We start from the raw sequence: 22,992 nt of genomic DNA on the forward strand, positions 1-22,992 counted from the left end.
ACAATGTCAAAATGTATACACTGCTTATATATTACAAATTTATTAATTTTGACCTAAAGTTAAGGTGGCGGCTATTGCATCTTATTAGCATATCATTTTGTGGCCCTCTGGAGTAATTTGTAATGACACTGTGTGTCTGTGTCGATAACAGAAGGTGGGATTTTGGAGGGGATAGACAACTCTTTGTCTGTTGACAAAACAAGGTGGGGTGTAGCAGGGGAAAGACAGCTGTGTCTGTGTTGATGATAGATGGAGTGTAGCAGGGGAAAGACATATCTGTGTCTGTATTGATAGGTAGGGTGTAGCAGGGGAAATGACAGAGATGTTTTACACTTTTATAATAAATGTTACTTCTTGCTAAGTTATCAATATCCCTATTAAATATCATATTAAGGCTGTGCCTGAATACTGTAGTTCTGTGTGTTTTATTGAATGTTGGGTGTGAAATGAATCATTCTCTTAAGGAGTGTTTCAACAGTTTGAATACATCATACTTTTGTGTGTTATCAAAATAACCTAAAGGCCCACTTCAGATTAGGATTAAAAGCTTGATGTGAAAACCAATTGTTTGCAGTCTTATATTGGTTCAGAACAAAAGAATGATTCAATGTAATCCTTATTATAAAGCTAACACTAATGTGATGACCTGGGATTGAAACATAGGCCTTTTAAAAATTTTACCCCCCACATCAATACGACTTGGGGGAAATGTCACGTTTATTTCTATTTGATGTTTCACTTCATCTACTTCCACACATCACAACATAACAGATACAGAAGTTCTGCAAATAAATACGAATTGTCACTTTAATCCACCAATAACATTTGCTTCTGGTACAGAAAAGTTGAACATTTGTACTTGTGTGTTACCTATATTTACCAACATCTTTTATTGAAAAAAAAGAGATTACTTGAGATATGTCATTTTTTTACACCTGAGAGATTGATTGTTGCCATAGATACAACATTCAACATGGGGTGGTGCATGAGTACTACATATCCTACCCAGAAAGACGAACGTTGGGGGCGCTCTTTATTAAAGCAAGCGCCCTCAACGCAGTACATATTCTATCATGACTGAATTGCGGATGACCATGGATTTTACCAGAATTAAAGATTGCAAAAAAACTTGAAAAAAAATTTACAACATTACAAGACAGACAAATATGATATAAATAGTTAGTTTCTCCTAGTTAATACTTGTCTGGAACAATGCTGGAACTTGTACTGAAAACATGGTTGGTTAAATTTTGTACATAAACTATCTATGCTAAGTAGTGCAACAAACACCAAAATCAGAATTTGAAAAAAACATTCAAACGACAAATGATTCTCCTTAACTTTCCAAAAGCTCCAAAATGAAACACTTTCATAGGCACTGAATATGGCTGAGATAGGCTTAATTAACTATTTCATCAAAGATTTAAAAAAAAAAAAAAAAAAAAAAAAAAAATTACAATACTTTCTTTTGGTGACATCTTGCAAAAGTTAAGCCAGGAAACAATATATCATATTCCTCATTTGCATACCAACAGCTGTGTGACCCTAATATGGTATTACTAATCAACATACCAAAAGGTATCACCATTCATGTCTTATGCATCATTTGCATATCAACAGCTGTGTGGACTTGATATGGTACAATAAATTAGCATATCAAAAGGTTACTACCTTGAGACCTATGCCTCATTAGCATATCATAATAAATATGGAAACTTCCTTGACTTATTTGCATAATATGACATTTTTCATACCATTGGCATTAACCGGAATTTTATCACATGTCATGGATTGTCAACTATTTAGATACAAACTCATTTTAACGATTCAAGATACTGTCATATATCAGTAACTTACATTTCAAAAATATGTTAATAAATAAAAATCATCCAATGTAATTTCTCTATCATTTGTCATGAATAAATACAAAATACAAGAGTCAAACTTTTTACGTTTTTTTTGCTGAGGGTTCACATCAGGAACTCTGGTAACAGAGGGGGAAACCTGGTAAAATTTGCATATATTTCCATACCTTGTACCATAATATTGGGGGGGGGGGAGGGGGGGGGCACTTAGTAAAATACCTGGGGAACACTGTTAAACAACATAAAAGTTGTAGCCTTCAAACTGAAAAATAAAGGATGGTCCTAACAACAGCAATGTAGGTTTACATTCATTCCAATATGCCAGGTCATTGTGACCGTTCACAGCAAGTCAGAACTTATGCTTCCATTTCAAACATATTGCGGCCTCAAATTTCAAAAAACTAAATACAGTCATATCATTCACAACTCCTGAACTATTCAAAAAATTTAAGCTATTAAATCACAAACTATAAAATTGATTTTTTAATCACAATGAAATAACTTATTTTGTAGCGTGCATTAGCTGTGCTCTTTGTTTGTGGCAGAAACAAGGCTTATTAAGATTAGACACCCATATCACCATATTGCTGATTCCAATCATCATACGCATTAAGTGTGTGCGATGGGACACTGCGACGAATTCTCCGTAAAGAATCTTCAAAATCTCTGAGTTGAATGTCTCTGACCTGAAAAAATTCAAAGAAATCAGTTTGATACTGATTAAATTGCTTGTGCTGAATGTGAAATCCCATAGAAAATAGAAGTGACTCAAGATTTACAAGAGTTGGGATGAAAACTGGTCGGATGTAGAGTCATTTGGGATTGCTATTTAAATACAAGCAATGATTCACATGTTACAGTAGTTGGGATAACAACTGGTTGACTACATAATCAATTGGAATCACAGATTTGATACAAGCCACAAGCATGGTTAAAATTCTGACACCCCCCCCCCCCATCCCATGCTATAAGTTAATTTTCAAATCAATGTTAGTAATTATCACTCCTAGAAGTAGATCACAACCACGATAAGATAACTGCTAAACCAAGATAACCATCTGTTTATAATCTAAGCACAATATATATCCAAATATGGAATGTGGCACAATCAAACTTTCACTTCAAGCTAAGTCAATATGTTTTATCCTAAAAGTGCATGAAACAAAAAGATATAAGATGTTATCATTATAAGTAATAAAATATAATCTTTATGGCATGGACATGGTTTTATTTGGACCTAAATTGTACCAGTCAGTATGTCGGACCACTTTCCATTGTTAAACCTAAATCAACAAAACTAACATTCAGGCAGAAAAGATTATGAATGTTGAATGTATGTATACTAACCTGATGTGCTTCCATTGACCTGACTTGTGATGGAGCAAGATCTATACATAACAAAGACACAATACATTAACATTAGGATAACTTTAAATAAAACTTATCAAATCTGACTTCAAAATACTTCAAAAAGTTGTTTATGTAGTGGGATGAAGTACAGGAATTTTACAATCCTCCTCAATAATCATCAATTTATAAGCTATTGATAGACCTCTCAACTATCTCTTAAAATAATTGATTTGCTTTCAGAGAACCAGTTTTTATCATTGGTAAAATGGTCAGTTCTATGTCCCTCTTCATCTACACCATGTGGTCAATAGATGCTATAATGCCTACCTCTGATAGGTCCTAATGCTGCATCCTTTGCAAGAGCTGTTAAATCACTCCCAGAATAGTTTTCTGTCATTCTTGCCAATTGATTCAATTCTCTCTCATTCAATGGATTGCCATGGTTTGCTAAAAGTTGCGATAATAGTTTCTTCCGAGCCTATTGGACATACCAAACAGTTTGCTGTGAACTTCATTTTATGATTGATACAAGTTACAATGTTTCACTACCTATACACTATACATACTTCAGTTACATCTTGAGTGCTTTGGATGTTTTTCTTTGACATTTCACTAGGTTCTATTCATTCAAATCTCATTCAGACCACCATTTACTTGGCAACCTCTGTAAATTCAACACAATTCAAGCATCTTACATATTCAAAGTACATTTACTAGTCTAGACAATCATGTATGTATTTACAGTCTATCCTCTTACCTCTAGGGTTGGCATTGTGACGTAAACTCTTTTAGGAAATCTTCTGAGTACAGCATCATCTAACTCCTGTGGTCGGTTTGTAGCCCCCATCACTAGCAACCTTTCATCACTATTACTAGTAACCTAGTGATTAAAATAATAAATGAAGAGAATTTGTAGGGTCTGATATAAAACTAGTTTTATATCCATTGTCAAATCTACATGGTGGTAAACCTTTCATGGTACTGTTACAACACATAGTCTATATAACGCTATATTCTGATTACCAAATTCACAGACAATTTCAATTCAAAAGAACTATCACTACAGGGCATTCCAGATTGGTGAAAATGTGGTTGTGGATTCATATAATGTGATCGTACACAAAGCAGTCTAAATGTTCAACCAAATCAATTCTTTCTGTTCCTGAAATTACAGCATCCTTAAATTAAATTAGCAGAACTATTTTGACTTGACCAAGTATACTATTTTGATATGAAAGAGAGAAATTGTAATTTCTTTTTTCAAAGGAAGCTACAGTATTTGACTACCATGGCTGTAAGTTCTAGTCCAAAAACCACTTCCAAATGTTACTACATTCATGCTAGTGACCAAATTATTAAACTGGTTGTATGTACATACTGGGTAAGCAGTGACCTACCCCATCAAATTGTAGTAAAAATTCAGTTTTTAATCTCCTGCTAGCTTCATGTTCCCCTTCACGGCGTTCACACAACAAGGAATCAATTTCATCTACAGACGGTACAATAACAAAATAAAACATGTATTATTCATACAAATCATTATTTTTGATCCTTGAAATGTTACTCAATTCTATTAAAAAGTAATATCATATCCACAATATACATTGTGTACAGTTTATGCCGACAACTCATCAGAGAGATGTCTGTTTTGGAGAATGATACAGGGAAGTAATCTACAGTATGAATCATTGATCAAAATATTTACAAACCTGAGACTCTTCAGACATAACAGAATCTAATATTTCATGGAGTGCAGACACAACACATCAATAATTTGTACTGACCTATGAAAACGATAGATGGCTGGAGTTCCCTTGCTATTGCAAACAATGTGCGGACCAGCTTCTCTCCCTCTCCAATGTACTTAGATGTTAATGTTGCTGCACTAACACTGAAGAAGGTGGCGTTAGATTCATGGGCAACAGCTTTGGCCTGAACACAGGATGATAAAGAACACAATAAATCACTTACACTGACTAATACCTTTGGATTACTGTGATTTCTCTCCAATTGATAAAATCATACTTAGAACAGGAAGTACTGCCCCACTATGGAATCTATGATATGCATTACTTTTAACAGTATAATATATATTCAATACATGTGCATGATGTTTTCATAAGGAAAATGAGACATCTTGTACATCATTTTAATGTATTCAATACGACAAAGAATTACTAAGAAATTATTTGCAAGTGAATTTTAAAATTAGCTTTCCTTGCTTTGCTTTTTTTTCATTTCTTGTCATCTACATTTACATTACACAAATGAGTGGGGTGACAAAAAATAATATCTTAACGTCAAATATTTTACCAATAATGTTGTACCATATTCATGTGGTCAAAACAACTTAATTCTCTCTTTCTATTCTCTAAAACATGGAGCTCTGGTTTAAGTGATGCTAGAAAAAACATTTGAAAATGTCTTACCAGGAGAGTTTTACCATTACCAGGGGGTCCAAACAATAGAAGCCCCCTAGCTGGTGCTCTTAACCCTGTGAATAGTTCTGGTCTCAATGATGGCAGAATAACAATTTCTTGTAGTGCTTGTTTGGCGATGTCCTGCCCAGCTGTAAACAATTAGGAAATGCAATCAATTCAAAATCATATTCTAACGTTTTTTGAAGTGATTCTTTTACACATAAATGATTCAGTAAAAGCTTGTTCACTGAACTGTCCATTGCAACCATGTTGAATATTATGTATGCCATATGCCATATACATACAACTCTTTATCTGTTTCTATCATAAGCGATACATTAAATGAAATAAAATACTTCTATCTGTTGTACAGCAAAGCACGAGTTTTTAGACAACACTTTGCTGTCATGGGTACAAAAACAACATTATCCTGAATTCTCTAAATGCTAACAGCAGTGGGAGAAGTGTATGCACAAAGTATTTCTTTAGTAATAGCTATCACATCATGATATTGAATATGACTGGACGTGTCAACTCACCGATATCCCGCCATTTGACTGCGATACCACTGTCAACAATTTCATCAAGGATTCTATTAGCTAAAACTGGATCAATTGATTTTAATCCTGCAAGTTTCTTTTTATACGAAGGTCTTCTATCTATTCTTGGTGTTTCCCCTGTGGTATTCTTCTTGATTTGCCGACCCTACAATGACAAACGATTCAAAGTAATCAGATTTTTCTCCATATTTTGATAAATCTACTGTAATAATTGCAATAGAATGGAAACTTGGTAATATATTCAATTGTTTTGATTACAAGTATTATAATGATGGGAGATCATGGGATAGGGAACATGTAAACGGTCATATTGAATGATGCATTATGGGAAATATTGCTGTTGTAAACAATGTGTTGAATTGTTTGTAACCACAAGAATCTTGACTTGATTACTCAGACCATTGTGGGAGGGCTTGCTTTCTGATAACACCATCTGACTGTGCCCATTGAAGGGGGGGGGGGGGGGGGGGGGGGGGCGCTAGTGATAATAGAAAGACATCATACAGGGTAGACAGATTACAAATCTGCCAAAAAGTAGAGTCATTGTGGCTGTAAAGGATCAACGATATACCTTTGTATGAAGTGCTGGTTGTGAGCTGTATGTAGAATGTTTTATGGTATATACCTTTGTATGAAGTGCTGGTTGTGAGCTGTATGTAGAATGTTTTATGGTGCATACCTTTGTATGAAGTGCTGGTTATGAGCTGTATGTAGAATGTTTTATGGTACATACCTTTGTATGAAGTGCTGGTTATGAGCTGTATGTAGAATGTTTTATGGTATATACCTTTGTATGAAGTGCTGGTTATGAGCTGTATGTAGAATGTTTTATGGTACATACCTTTGTATGAAGTGCTGGTTATGAGCTGTATGTAGAATGTTTTATGGTATATACCTTTGTATGAAGTGCTGGTTGTGAGCTGTATGTAGAATGTTTTATGGTATATACCTTTGTATGAAGTGCTGGTTATGAGCTGTATGTAGAATGTTTTATGGTACATACCTTTGTATGAAGTGCTGGTTGTGAGCTGTATGTAGAATGTTTTATGGTACATACCTTTGTATGAAGTGCTGGTTGTGAGCTGTATGTAGAATTCTTTGTCTTGGTACCTTGTCTATTATATCCTGTAGGGCTATTGCTACGTTGGTTTCCACTTCTTGGTAATGTGTTACTTTTATGAACTAATTTAGGTGAACTAGGTCTTGGTTTTTGATAACCTGAAACTACAAAAGAAGATTTCCATCATTATATTACGTTTGGTACAAGTTTGTCTGTAGCTATGTATTGATAATACTGGCCATGTTTTCATGTATGCATCCTACTTCAGTATGTTCAGGTGCACCGACGTCTTAGGTTAGAATGCTATTCATGTTTACACATAGGATGGTAAATGCTATGGAGTCACATGCACTCACAGACAGAACAAGTTCACAACACCTCTCATAGGTGACACAAGTCAGGAAGGATACAGGAGTCTCCAAGAGTTTCAATTTAAGATATTTTTGTGATCAGACACCAAACTGTCCCGACTCCAACCTGAGGTAAGTAGGCGAGTTTTTCAAAGCCAACTGGCTAGGTCTGGAAAGTGACGGTATACTTGCATTAAATAAAGGACAAGCAACATGTTAGATTATTTAATGACTTATTGCCTTTGAAGAAAAATACATGTACAGATGTAGTTTAATTTTATGAGTGGGGTACTACATCATTGAGTCAACTATTTTTTGTCTGTTCCTGTATATGTATTTCTCATTCAGTATTTACATGTAACTATTTCTTCTCCTTTTTCACTAGTAGGTACAAATACATAGGCATAGTTATAAGTTGGGCAAAATGCAGAAATGTATTATGTTACTGTAAACTGTGCACAAATAATGCCTATGGGTAAACTTTGTCAGTCATGTAGCAATATCACTTCTGGAATCGACTTCTGCAGATTAAAAAACAAATTGATATCTTAACGATAAATTATGTTACAGTATGTTGGGTGTTTACTATATCAAACATCTAAAACTTATGAATTAGTTTGGGAAGACATATTGCATGGTTATACCATTGACCTTTTTGATATGAAGTAGATTGTCATGGAGGGGTTACAGTGAAAATACCACCTTAGCTCTTAAAGATTGAAATATACTGAAATGAATGTGAAATATGTTTTTAAGAGTTAGTGTTATGAAGAATTAATATAGCATGGCAGACATGTAGGTAGATTTGAGAATGGAAATGCGAATGATATTCTCTAGTCAAATGGCTATAGTTTCTTTGCAATTCTATTAGTATATATAAATATAGACATATAAAAAGAACAATGTTTTCAAAAATCTGATATCAATCTCAGATGTCTAAAAGAACAGCTTAGTAAAATTTCATGCACAATATATCAGTTAGTATTGGTTAATACATCTGTGCATCAACAAATGAACATACCATTAGAATTCTTTAGTACATCACTAGCTTTTCTACTGGTTCTAGGACTACCTTTAGGTTTTACATCAGGCACAGAGCTGGCAGGTGCTTTACTATTAGCGCTAGTAGTACACGTACTACTACCATACGTTGCAAGGTCATCGTTAACATCAATTGCTTCGACTGTGAAGAAAGAATGCTACAGGATGATTGAAATGCATACATACAGACAGACAGACATACAGACAGACAGACAGACAGACAGACAGACAGACAGACAGACAGAGACAGACAGACAGACAGACAGACAGACAGACAGACAGAAAGAATTTGGTATACCAACACACAGGAAAAATAAGTATGTAGAATGATATGAGGAGAAAATATCCGAACAATAGATCAATTTCGCAAACAAATATGAAGAATCAGTATGCATAAACAAAATGAATATGTATGCAAATAAAGATACAATTATGCAAAGTCAGAATTCCTATATGCACACAGAGAATTGGTATGCAAATATATAAAGAATTTGTGTAAAGTCACAATTCATATATTGAATTGATATGTAAATACATAATATTAACAGGCATGTAAAATCACAATTCCTATATGCAAATAATCAGAATTGATATGTAAATACATGTACATAGCCATAACAGGCATGTAAAGTCACAAATCCCATTAAAATAGATTGAATTGTATAAGGAATTGATCAGAACTCCTGTGCAAACAGACAGAATTGGTGTACAAATACAGAATTGGTATGTAAAGTCAGAATTCCTGTGCAAATAGAAAGAATCAGTTTGCAAGTAGAAAGACAGAAAAGGTATGTTAAGTCTGAACAACTGCGCAAATAGAAAATGTAGACAGGATCAATGTAATCGTGGAGCTAGAATAGGTATGCAAATAGAAAGAATCAGTATTCAAATGACCGAAAAATGTGATACAAATATGTTGAAAGAACTGTTATAAGCAAGAATTGGTGATAGAAATTCAATAATAGATATACAAATAGACAGACAGGAGATACAGACAGAGGGATGTAGACATGTACACATAGAAATGCTAGCAGTAATATCTGATACATGTAGGCATTTGTTAGAATCGTACTTGAAAGCTGGTATGAATAATTATATGTCTTAATATGTGTCTATATGGAAACTAAATTTATTAGTTTGATATGTCTGGAACTAAAGTATATAGCTGTCATTTGTATTCTACAGACGAAGCATTCATCAATTTCATCAAAGTAATACTTACACAGTAATTTCATCAACACTGACTAAGGTGACAGAGGTCTGTTCTAAGTAATCATTCGTTTCGATGCAATTTATTTGTCCATATGCAATGGTTTTGAAATAAAATTGACTGAAAACTACAGATTACACTTTAGACATATACGTTTAGTTTACTCTAATTTCATACATGCAGAAAGTACAGCAATTGACATAAACTGATCAGTTGTCATGCCAGGCTGCCATGTTGAATTCTTTGCATGTTCCAATTCTTTTCCCCTCGAGGAAAGACTACTGAAAAAATGTAGATGACTCAACAGAATTTAACACTTCAGTAAAAGTTAATCTACAATGGAGACACTTTGTAGTGCTACAATTTCAGAACTGTACACTGTTTATGCATATATATGAGTAACTGACAGAACATTAGACTCTTGTACTTGTCAAATTTGACCACACTGTCATATCAATATTATTGTAATTGCATATCAACAGTTCAATGACTCTTACACCAAGCACAAGCCAAGCTATTGTCTTTGACCACAACCGGTACCCGGGTCTACATCATTCATTCTGTGATACTCAAACTACAGTCAAAACATTCTAAATTGCCATTATATTTTCCCCGTTTTCCATAAATTATGCTTGAGTTGGTATAATTATGGTACATTATTCCCCAATTTTTTGCTTCATTCTTCTGGAAAATACTCATGACCTAAGGGTCTAGCAAGTGGTAGTGACAAGGCCTCTGAAGTCATTCATATTTTTTTTGGCCAAACTATGAACAATTTTGGGGAATAATTAATATGTAATTGTTTGCAATGACCTCCATGGTTTAACTCCTAAACAAGACTTGATTGTAGAATCATACCATCACAGTGTCACTGAGTCATACTGTGTCACATCAATGCTGTATAAATTAATGAATGAATCATTTAATTAAACATACTCCACTAACTACTGTATACTGTACATTTTATGTACATACTTGTAAATTTATAAATGTATACAAACTACTGTTTTATATCAACATTGTATAAATGAAGGAAGGAATCATTTAATCAAACATACTCAACTAATCATTGTATATTGTACATTTTATGTACATACTTGTATTTGTAAATGATGAGAAACTCTTATACATTCAAAAATTAATTTCCAAGTAAAACTTAACATGTATCTAAATTACATAATCATTTAATTTGCAAATATAAATCCTTAGTATTGATTTGCTATGCTATATTACCAAACTCCCTACCATATTTATTATAAGTGAATCAATGAATACATCACACAACACTTTAAAACTCTGGTTGTGATTGTTGTCTAGTTTTGAACTCGGGAAGAAAAAGCTTTGGATAAATATTCTTAAGTGCAATAGGTAAACATCCTAGCTATCACACTATCTCACTTGACTTCAATATAAGAATTATGTAACTGCTGCAGCAACTGTGGTATAATGTATAAATCATAGAATAGTGATGCCAATACAGGATGAAGATATTAAGCAACAGAAAGGAATAGAACAAAATTTAACAAATGATATGGCTAGAAATTCAGACATGATGTGGGCAGAAATTCAGAAATTATATGGCTAGAAATTCAGAAATGATGTGGGCAGAAATTCAGAAATGATGTGGGCAGAAATTCAGAAATGATACGGCTAGAAATTCAGAAATGATATGGCTAGAAATTCAGAAATGATGTGGGCAGAAATTCAGAAATGATATGGGCAGAAATTCAGAAATGATATGAGCAGAAATTCAGAAATGATGTGGGCAGAAATTCAGAAATGATGTTGCTAGAAATTCAGAAATGATGTGGGCAGAAATTCAGAAATGATATGGGCAGAAATTCAGAAATGATATGGCTAGAAATTCTGAAATGATGTGGGCAGAAATTCAGAAATGATGTGGGCAGAAATTCAGAAATGATACGGCTAGAAATTCAGAAATGATGTGGGCAGAAATTCAGAAATGATATGGCTAGAAATTCAGAAATGATGTGGGCAGAAATTCAGATATGATACGGCTAGAAATTCAGAAATGATATGGCTTGAAATTCAGAAATGATATGGCTAGAAATTCAGAAATGATGTGGGCAGAAATTCAGAAATGATAAGGCTAGAAATTCAGAAATGATATGGCTTGAAATTCAGAAATGATATGGCTAGAAATTCAGAAATGATGTGGGCAGAAATTCAGAAATGATGTGGGCAGAAATTCAGAAATGATACGGCTAGAAATTCAGAAATGATATGGCTTGAAATTCAGAAATGATATGGCTAGAAATTCAGAAATGATGTGGGCAGAAATTCAGAAATGATGTGGGCAGAAATTCAGAAATGATACGGCTAGAAATTCAGAAATTATGTGGGCAGTAATTCCATGGGGAGAAATTCTGAAATAATATGAGTAGAAATTCAGAAATGATATGGGTGGAAATTCAGAAAAGAGGTGGGCAGAAATTTAGAAATGATGTGGGCAGAAATTCAGAAATGATGTGGGTAGAAATTTAGAAATGATGTGCATTAGAAAATGAAGCATAGCTAAATATAGAGAGTATTTCAATATTACATGTACATACGTAAAGCAGCTAATCTGTCAGATGCCATGACTAAATTGGTCCTCATTTTATCTTGCAGCCTTCTTGCTCTCTCCCATTCTTCTCCTACAGGACAATATAAGCAAATGATAAACAAATAATGTACTGCAATTACTTTTTTTTTGGTCTCAAACTAGCACAGAGGTTCTATCGTGACAACTACTGAATATCTAGAATCATACATTTATAGTGGAATGTTGACGGCATACTTCAGTTATTTTCAAAACTCATTACATGTTTAAGTGAACGCTACTCAGTTAGACCTCACAACCCCTCAAAAGAGTTTCCAAGTACATGTAATTATATGTAATCACACACACACACACAGAAGTCACAAAGTCTTTTTTCCAACCAATCAGAAAAGGAAACAAGCCCGTCATCTGTGTGAATTTTCAATAAACTGATATGGTTATTAAACCTGTCTACATCTTTTTAGACATCACTTTTAAATTACGAATACAATTATGTGACTTCGCACTGCACCAAACACAGTGAATTTGATTAAATTAGAAAGTGTTTGGCTCAACATATGTTCAGACGAAATTGTAAATTCACAGCAGAATATGAATGATGCCCTAGGCTGGATGATGACATTACTGATACATCAAATGCAATCCAATAAACAGCAATATATTTTTTTATAATACCTTTAAATGTTTATCAATGTTTATCTAATTACAATTAGATTCCATAAAGGTTAATTTACATTTAGAATGTTACAACACAGAACAATCCATAATCTGTAAATTCCATCATATTGTTTTTCGTATTAGGGACTCTACTCTATACATTTCTATTCTATGCTATTCATTGCTACCGCCTACCGGGGTAATGCCATTTTCTTCCTTCCTATGATTTTTTCAAAATGTTTTCTTTTGAAACCCTGTATAACAGACAAAGACTGACTGGCTGTCTATAACTCAATACAACTGTAAACAGAATGCATGTATTGAATGCCAATTTGTTAAAAGTAATAAATGTGCCACGGTGCAGGTGATGTCATCAAACAACAGACCATGCATGATGATGAAGTCATCACAATTGAAGTCATCACAACTGGCAACAGTTAGTCTGTACAGCAATGTAGGGTTATTCCATTCTAACTATAAATACATAACACTTTCCACAAGCTGTGAGGACTGTGACCACACTGCTAAACTGCTTGTTGATCTGAACATGTATACTTTCAGCAGGGCCTGTAACATCAACAATACTGTTAAACTGCTCTCTTGACCTAACATATGCTTTCAGGTCACATACTATTACTACACAGGCCTATAATTTTGTTTAAAACCTTTTACAAAATGAGTACACAAACAGTATACAATAAACTGCTAGGGAGTCAATATAAACATTATTACAGCCACTTTGAGACTCATTAAACAACCATTACATTGTAAAACACACACTACAAAACTATAGCCTTGATCTGCAGTAAATATTTCAACTGTAGACTTTACATGAACTTGGTATTTTGTATTCGTACTGCATTGAGCTTACCTACACATACTACACTACATTTAAATTTGAGGCTATACCAATTAATCATTTCTATAAAGTTCAAAGCATGAAAACTATTTGATAGATTTTAACTCAAACAAAAATCTGCCTCTTGACTTGCTGACTTGTGTATACACCTGCATGTAATAATTCATTGACACTCAAAGTACATACAGTACTACAACTTACATACTACAACTCACTTCAATTCCCATATTTTCTCAAGTTTTTGAAGCCAATTGATGTGATTTTCTACACCTCACAACAGACTGTCATTTCACAAGTTGCAGTAATGAGTAGACTTTTCAGACAGTACTATTAAGTTTTAACATTTGATGGCTGATCATGATACATTTCACTCTAAAACAGTTTCCTGGAATAACTCAATTTTTCCAGGAGTGGTTGTAAATCCCAGGACTTTCAAGGACCATAAACCATGCTCTTTTTCATGAGCTTATCTTTTTTTTTTAAAAAGAAAATGTTTTTGTCAAATTGTCGTTTGTTGTGATATGATTGTCCTTTTTTTCAGAACTGTGTTTTCCATATATGGTCAATGTTTTAATTTTTGACCGTCACACAAAGAATTGTCCATTTAGGGACAAAATACATGGAGAAAGCTAGACTTCTTTTTGATATCACCCATCCAACCCCCACCCCAACCAACCTCACTCTAACAGTCATGATTATGTAACTTTACTTAAATTAATTCACTTATATCATCCTAATTTGAAATTACTAAACATATCCATATTTTCTTTAGGCCATGTAGGTAGGGGAGAGGGTGTTACAAAAGAAGTCTTCTTCAACAAATAACTATTACTCGATACATACCTGGTTTCTCACAGTCTACAGCTATACCTGTTTCTAACTCTGCTATACCTTTTCTGTAATAATCTATTGCTTGTTTCTTCTTTGCTGAAAAGCAAAAAATAATAATGCTATGACATATCACAAAATAATCTCCATTTCTATACAATCTCCAGGTATTAATTTTACATATGGCACTGTGCATCTCCATGACATTTGTGGCCACTTCAGCTGAATGTGAATCATACCCTTGTGCAAACATACATGTATACATTTATCAGAGATGCATTTCAACCTGTGTTTGACAAGCACAACTGTACAATTAGTACACTTCTGGAATTTGAACTTATTACCATGTCTTATCCTACATGTACCAAATTGATTTAAAGTGTTGTGAATTTTTAACAATTTAGAGGCATTTCTCGTAACCACACACAGTGACACACATGACAGCATATGTCCCCCACCCTAATCCCTTGGATTTCTAGAATAAAAAGCACATAAGTGCATATACATATAGTAATGTTATATGATTGTATGAAGTCACTGACAGGTGCAAACAGAAAATAATGATTAATTCTGTATGATTAGTGCATACTCAATTAACTGTCAGTTTGTTCATAGGCATTGGATCAGACTTGACCTTCACAGTCTACATCATTTGTTAGCAAAGTAAATGTAAAATCTATGTTAATGTCTTTAGACTACTTAATTTATTGTGGGCTCAGCAGGATCATTGTGTGCAGTAGAGTACATGTATGCATGCAAGGAAATCTTTGTGTTATATGGAATGTACATGTATATAATTCAAACCATTTCAAACAATAATATAAAGCAATGTATTTTATAGTTTTCACTCGACAGTAGCATCACGCGACAACTTACAACATTATAAATATTATAACATTGGGTTAAATATTTCAGAATTTTATTTTTACCATATTTCATTTTTCATAATATTTATCGATACAATCTCACGTACAGTGTTCATACTCACTACACAAAGTAAATTTACACGAATTTACTCATTCAATAATGATATATTACATGTAATGCAGTTATGCTTTTAGCTTGACATTGATTCCCACTTTCCAGAAACGTTTCACAGAATTTTGAAATCTCTAAATTGCACCCCATCCTGTAAAGTCCTGATATTTATTTTTTGATCATTGTGATAAACGATTATAAATATTAAATATGTCGAACATTTGTTTAACGTGAGGTTAGACCGGTTTCTGTAGATTCAAATTTCAAAATAAGAGCACGCGTTGACGTGCAAAGTGTGAAGGTTGCATTGTAATATTTACCTGTTGTGGCGATTCCATCTTCATCAATTTTCAAGGCCTTTGAAAGATATTCGAACGCTTTCCGGTGGTGTTGCCGTTGTTGTGTTAATATACGGTCATCTACTTCGGGGCCAGAAGTCGGCTTCCTTGAAGGTGAGTCCATGGTTGGTATTGGTAATGGCAGGACTCGACAATCAATGTTGAGATCCTCCTGTTGTTCTGCTATCTCCGATCTGCTTTGTAACGTTACCTTGTTACCGTACACATTGCAAAGAATTATGAATATGCGTAAGACCAACCAACGCAGGATACCAAAGAGAAATACTAACGGATAGCTCGCTAATCGTATATTTTTCCTATGTACGGATTCGTTATCTTGATTTCTTGGTTTCACATTGTTCCCGGAAGAGTTTTCACAGCTCGATTTGCGTGACATCCGAGCTGTCCGCCATATGCAAAAACCCCCTAGCTGGGTTAATTAAAGACAACCCGACCCCACAGATGTATCAAAACGATTTTCCATAATGATATTATTACAGTGTATTACTATTAGTCATTCATATATCTACTTCATCACACTCAATAAATATCTAAATGTAAAAATGACTCTCACAATCAAGATACTGAAATATTGTGAAGGAATTAATATTTTTTCATATTTCTCAAAAAATGAAGTGTATGCAAATTGTAAACCTAATGTGATGTTGTCAATTTGACATAAATCACAGGTCATTCTATTAATTTAGTATTAAATTATTCAAAACGATTCATCATATAGCAATTACTCTTTACTTGTCATGTTTTTAATACATTTTACTTATTATTTTTTTTTTTTATTAAACTGGTCAATCAAGTAAGGAAAAGAGTAACATCTGACAAGTTCCCTTAGTGATGGACGAAAAATCTGAAAATGAGTCTGCAGTGTGCCTTTCATGTTATGCTACTTTTCATCTCTGCCAACAGGAGTTGGGTTGAAGCATAGACCCTCCATGTTGGTGGAGGGTCTATAGTTGAAGTTTGTGCTTCATTCCTGCGTTTGTCTGTTTGTACATTTACGGGTAGATATAGATGACGTTTTGTAAAAAGACTGCATATGAGATAAAACCAATCTGATTAAAATCCGATGTGGTGAAAGCGGCTAGATGTCCTTATTTACCTCTATTCATCGTGTTGTGACGTTTGTTTTGTTCGGAGTGATCGCCGCTGGGAAGGCGGCGATCACTCCGAACAAAACAAACGTCACAACACGATGAATAGAGGTAAATAAGGACATCTAGCCGCTTTCACCACATCGGATTTTAATCAGATTGAGATAAAACCAGCTATGGACATCTTAGTGGCATGGTTGCTATGGCAATATGAAAAAGTGATATTGGAAAATTCAAGCTTTTTTGTCAAAAACCAGTCAACATAGCATGTTGGCATGGGTTCAAGTTTACTAAGTATGCCATGGATCTAAGTACATCCCCAGAAATAGATTTCATTGTTGCCATGGTAACCAAAATATGAACAAGATACTAGTAAAATTCAAATGGTTAGTACTGTAACCAAAACATAAAATCTCTTCATTTATATGTTTTCATCCCAGGAATGGCTTAGTGATGGCAAAGGTATATTTGTATGCACTCTTTCAAATGCTATCTAGCAGCATATCTAATTTATGCAAAGCATATCTGTTGGCAATGATTTATGAGAATCACCTATCCATGTCTGAGGAATTATATATCTAAAAATTACCAAGTCAGACTTTCACTGCAACAACTATATAAAATATGTAGGGAGAAAGAGAGATGTCTTCAGTACACTATAATCTACTCCCTAGAACACGTCGCGTACACCATCTACATTGTACTATGATTTATGGATTAACATACTCTAATACTGGCAGGCACATAGTAATTCAATTTCATTTTATGCAATTTGATTGGGTTCACTACATCATAAACTTTGGGGTTAAAAGGATCTTCTTTGAAGACCTGTCTGTTTCTTCTCAATATAATTAGATTTTCTTCTTTATTGTCTCCAATTTGTTGTCATCATCAATTTGACTACAGTGATTCAACATGTTTAAGGGTGGCTGTATACCTGGCTTGTGTTGAATCTTCCTTTTTTTCTTTATCAGTGGCTTTTTGATATACAGAATATTCTATTTTATGGTAATTGTAATTTTACAGTTCATTTTGTTGGGTAATTCTAATGTAATTCAAACCGAAGTGGATCAATCATTGACTAGCTTTCAAGCCAGGAAGTTTAGGGTAGATTGGCAAACATCAACCACACACAGGTATACAATCACTGCCACACCATCTTCGTATACAAGGCACATCTGTCTGGTTATTAAAGCTTCACTATAAATAAAGTCCCATTTCCACAGTAGGTAATTTACAAACAAGCAAGTTGGATTATTACTCTGAGTCTTTCTTCTTCTGTCTTGACATCACATAAACTTTTGTAGCAAAGGGAGCACCACAACAATTGCATGTTTACACACAGGTGTACAATGACACATTATTGTTCATTTCAGAGCACCATATCCATGGCAAGGGTAGGGTAGCTTGTAAGATGTACCATGTTGGAGTGTCCTCATCAACCAACAGACAACCGAGGGTGGAATATATCATTATAACAACAAACTATACAGTCTAGGGGTAGGATGAAAGAGTTGTAATTGGTCATTTGGTGAAACATTTTGATCAAATTATTTGTACACAAATGTTGTTGAATTGTGTGTTCTTACATAAGGCCTAAACAAATTGTGTGATTTCGATTACGCTCAATTTTAGAATAGGTGGGGTAGGTAGATTTTTTTTTTTTTTTTTTTTTTTCCATGTGTGAGTGTATAGTTTAGGTAGTTATGTTTTGTTGTTTTTGATATGGTCATTATGTTATTGGTTTCTTCCCATCAATGTACAGCCATTTCAGATTGGAAGAACAGTTTTATAATGTCTGTTTAAGTTGATGTCAGTTTCTGCATCCGCTATTTCTCACGAGACTTCATAATTTGCATGGTTTTATTTTCTTATTTCTCAAATACATTTTTAAAAAAAGTTTATGATCAGCAGTGAAAAACTAGGTGGGGTCAGGTAACAGGAACCAAACAAGTTTTGTTTTTTAGGCCGAACAGTGATTCCTTATATATAAACTGCAGACACTCTACAGTAGCAAGTACATTCTGTTTGGTATATTGTATTTTATCATTCTAAATTGTACCAGTACATCCCTGCAGGCTGGGCCTTATCTACATCATATATTGCGTACGACACATCAAGTAAAACTACACCAATCAGTTATCTTGTGACTGTTCATTTATACAAAGTTAAACAAAAAATAAAAATTCATCGTCATCATAGCAGCACAAATAACATGATTGTTGAAACTGTGTCTACTATGAAACCAAATTAAAAGAAGGTGAGATTGAAATTGAAAAAATACAAAGTGTTAAATCAAGAATGAAGGACATTTTACCAAGCGTTAAATTGTTATAATAATGCAGTTTTATTACATATTACTACATAAATGAGAAAGACTTGGATTTTGTCAGGAGACATAATTATTGTCAGTCCTAAATAAGTGATAGTGAATCTGTGTTTGGCTGTAATACATTCTATATGGAGGTACTGCTATGGTGACATGACCGTACATGTAAAAGTTTATGACTTGTGGTTCAGAATTCATTTCATCAGTTCCAGCTGGTTGACTGTGAGTACCGGTAGTTATTATCACAATATAAAATCTCTCAGCACATCTTGTTACTACAGCCTTGGAGCCCTCTTTCAATTGGCGATACATTCACACTATTAGCTCAGGCTGGTTGACAGAAAGAACCCGATAGTGTGGGGTTTTTTCATGTTTTAAAATCTCTCGGCACTTCTTGCTGCTACAGCCCTCATGTTACCATACACCTTAGATGGTGGACTTCCTAGTATAAGATTACAGATTGCAGTTCTTGCCATACGGATGTTTTGATAAGATCCTAAAATGTGAATTTTACTATCAGCTAAAACTATTCTTGTTTTTGTACTGTTCTCAATGGTGAATTTTGTTTTGCCACCTTTTCCAGCGAGACGACCAATTGCCCTTGATAGATGATCACCCTTTAGTGGTTTGACTGAAAAAAGAAACGTCATATGCATGTAAGACACAGACATGGCAACACAGCACTATACAGTTTAGTTGTTTGTTTAATGCTACTGTAAATGAAAAATTCAAGGAAAGGTAGAGCACAAAATTCAAAAAAAGTTGTATATTATGTATACATAACAAAAAGTATTTTAAAAACTGAACTATTTAGCATGTGTGCTAGATCCCTCAGTTTGTACATCATATTAATTTACACTCAACTGATATTTTCACGTCTGCATGGCTGAAATTCTAAATTCGTACTTTACGTATGTTCCATGAAAATATACATTTGGTTAAATTCAGTTACACATTTGATATTTTGTGGTTGCTATGGTAGAGATACATTGCAAGATGTGAAACCCCTTTCACTCTGTTATTGTTTTCCACAAGTGTACCCACCACATATCAAAAGCTTCAGCGGTATAATTTAATTTAACACACAAACTTACCATCTGTAACATCAAATGATTCCAGAAACAGTTCATCCAATCTGACTAATGCTAGTGCATCCTAAAAAGTGAGAAAAATCATGCAAAATTATTTTTTGTTATTGTGTTATCATCTCCAGGGGTAAACACTAACGTATCATACACAGTCATATCATTGTGATCCATCTTACTGTAATATACAGCAATTGTTAACTAGATTGATTCTTGACTGAAAAATTTATTGTTTTTTATTACATTGTACACTGCTGTAATCACTAATTATTTGTTGTATAGTTTACAGGAGTACGAACAATAACAATGAATCTTTCATTCTAGCTCAAGTTCTATCCTCAGTTGTCTGCCAATATTTAGTTACAAACGTAGAGTTTCAAATTGGTGATAATTATGCTTAATATAAAAGTACCCACATTTTTACCATCACATACAGTTTCGATACACAAGGAATGTTGAAATTGTTGACAATGTAAACAGCAACATTTTTAAAAACATTTATTGCATATCTCTCAATTCATTATCTGTCTTTTATCTTATTAGTACTTGCATATTATGTGATTTAATTGAGGTTGTTCCTTATGAGTTATAACACTAAGTTTTGCCATGCCATTACAACTTTAACACTTGTTGGACGACATGTATTGTTAGTACATAGAGAGTTGGGCTCACCTCTACTTCAAAGCCAAGACAGAATGCTTTTACCAAATCAGCTGCTCTTTGTAAAGCTCCAATATCTGTAGTTTCTTTTGAAGTCTGTCAAACAAAATATGAAGTTAATCATTTAGTTTACAAATTACAGTAAATGTACTGGTTTAAAGTAGGAATACAACAAACTCTTTCAAGCTATTCTATTGTTTGTAGATAATAATGAAGGCAATAATGCTGAGAATCTGAGCAAAAACAGAGATCTTTCAATATGAGTTTACTTGGTTGTTCTATGTTACATTGTAATTTAGGGAGATGTAAAGTATTAATTTTTGTCAGTGTTACAGGCAAAAGTAACTATAAAACAAATCATAGAGCAAGGAAAAGTAAACCGCTGCATTAACCATGTTACTTTAGTTATGTGAGAAGTCAGACTTCAACGAACAGATCTTATTTGTGGCGACAGAATTGAACAATTAATGTATTCCAGCCAACATCGCTGCAAATATAACACCACACTTTTCAGTCCTTCTCTTCTTTTATTGTCTATAGTTCTATGCTTTTTAGATAACATACAGGTCCAGCTCCGTAGACATGGACAACTGTTATGTCTACACCTGAATGTATAGTAAGCTTATACCTCCATGTGTACATACAAAATTTGTAGCACATCTACCAAACAAACATCACACTATCCTTGCTAGCCCTGTAATTTGAATACTACTACATGTAGTATAGTTAAGCTACACATTGATTGACAATACATTAACTATGTGACACAAAACTACAACTCTTTCCTAAATTTGTTCTGCATACATGACAGCCCTACAGTGATATGTAAACACTTACCTTAATTTCAACATTTCTAGTTCTGAGGTTAAAACGAATTTGAAGCTGTAAATGTTCAACTACAGGTGTGAAAATTTTCATCCAATTTTCTTTCAAGGGTGTATATCTGTTAGCAGGCACTGAAATCTTTCTAATTTCAGTGGATCCTTCCTACAGTAGAAAATAGAAAGATTTGTTTATTGAAACTATGTGCTTCTTCTAACACTGGTCGTGAACAAATCCTTGCAAATGTCCATATCGATGACGATTGGGTATTTATTTTGGATTTTTAATTTATAACACAATTTTATCATGGCTTCTTGTGAAACTCAAAATCAATGTGAAACTACATAGCCCCAAGTCTGTGTTTGTAACTCCATATATTGCAAACCTAAAAAAAAAAAAACATATACAATAACAAACATTTTACAAATTTATGAATAATTTTGCAATTTATTGAGTTACTAACAAGGACTTGGCATGTATTGTTTCACATTGATTTTTCAAGTAGGAAGCCATGATAAAATTGTTTTATGAATTAAAAATCCAAAATAAATACCCAATCCTCATCCATATATCCACTTTAACTCATTTATCCATCTGGAATACTATTACTAGGATATTAAACATGTTCATATACTCTATTCCCACTCACGACATCTTACAATGAAATCCTGGATGAATACATTTCAGGGATGTTAAAACTACTGGAATATGCCACTGGGACAGCATGATCAATTCCAGGATTTCCATACTTCATTAGAGAAGCAACCCAGATAGCATTGCACAATAGCAGTTGCGGTGGTGACATCCATGACTTGAAATGAACAGTTCGTTGAATGACAAATAGGCTATACCATACGAAATCTTGACCTATTAAACTTTCATTAATCAACGTGAAGCGAACTGACAGT

At 33.8% G+C, this 22,992-nt stretch overlaps 2 protein-coding genes across 3 annotated transcripts in view; both read right to left on the minus strand.

The window, feature by feature from the left end:
• Positions 1-1,499: 1,499 nt before the first annotated feature.
• LOC144447943 (spastin-like) lies at positions 1,500-16,482 on the minus strand. 2 transcript variants are annotated; one of them, XM_078138058.1, is made up of 13 exons: positions 16,062-16,482; positions 14,779-14,862; positions 12,430-12,513; positions 8,627-8,788; positions 7,253-7,419; positions 6,175-6,340; positions 5,645-5,784; positions 5,000-5,147; positions 4,613-4,704; positions 3,973-4,095; positions 3,543-3,693; positions 3,213-3,253; positions 1,500-2,551 (listed from the first exon to the last, which is right to left on the minus strand). In XM_078138058.1, exons 1-13 carry the CDS (start codon positions 16,474-16,476, stop codon positions 2,429-2,431), a joined length of 1,896 nt encoding a protein of 631 aa, XP_077994184.1. In that variant the 5' UTR covers positions 16,477-16,482; the 3' UTR covers positions 1,500-2,428. The 2 variants fall into 2 exon arrangements, with proteins under 2 accessions (XP_077994184.1, XP_077994193.1); XM_078138067.1 differs by lacking the exon at positions 8,627-8,788.
• Positions 16,483-19,572: 3,090 nt separating this feature from the next.
• LOC144452251 (RNA-binding protein PNO1-like) overlaps positions 19,573-22,992 on the minus strand; it is a 3,733-nt gene continuing 313 nt past the window's right edge. The window contains exons 2-5 of the mRNA XM_078143309.1: positions 22,100-22,249; positions 21,275-21,358; positions 20,612-20,672; positions 19,573-20,148 (exon numbers count right to left, since the gene is read on the minus strand). Of these exons, the coding sequence (XP_077999435.1) occupies positions 19,892-20,148; positions 20,612-20,672; positions 21,275-21,358; positions 22,100-22,249 (552 nt within the window). The 3' untranslated portion in view covers positions 19,573-19,891. The remainder of the gene's footprint in view (positions 20,149-20,611; positions 20,673-21,274; positions 21,359-22,099; positions 22,250-22,992) is intronic.

The sequence above is a fragment of the Glandiceps talaboti genome, chromosome 2 (assembly GCF_964340395.1).
Source record: "Glandiceps talaboti chromosome 2, keGlaTala1.1, whole genome shotgun sequence".
Lineage (NCBI taxonomy): Eukaryota > Metazoa > Hemichordata > Enteropneusta > Spengelidae > Glandiceps > Glandiceps talaboti.

Excerpts from the sequence above, each read along its gene's own strand:
- LOC144447943 (XM_078138058.1), bottom strand. The coding sequence starts at position 16,476 with ATGTCACGCAAATCGAGCTGTGAAAACTCTTCCGGGAACAATGTGAAA. Across the intron at positions 7,420-8,626 it reads TGTACTAAAGAATTCTAATG|TTTCAGGTTATCAAAAACCA; the intron begins GTATGTTCATTT and ends CTTCTTTTGTAG. Across the intron at positions 4,705-4,999 it reads GCCATCTATCGTTTTCATAG|ATGAAATTGATTCCTTGTTG; the intron begins GTCAGTACAAAT and ends TACCGTCTGTAG.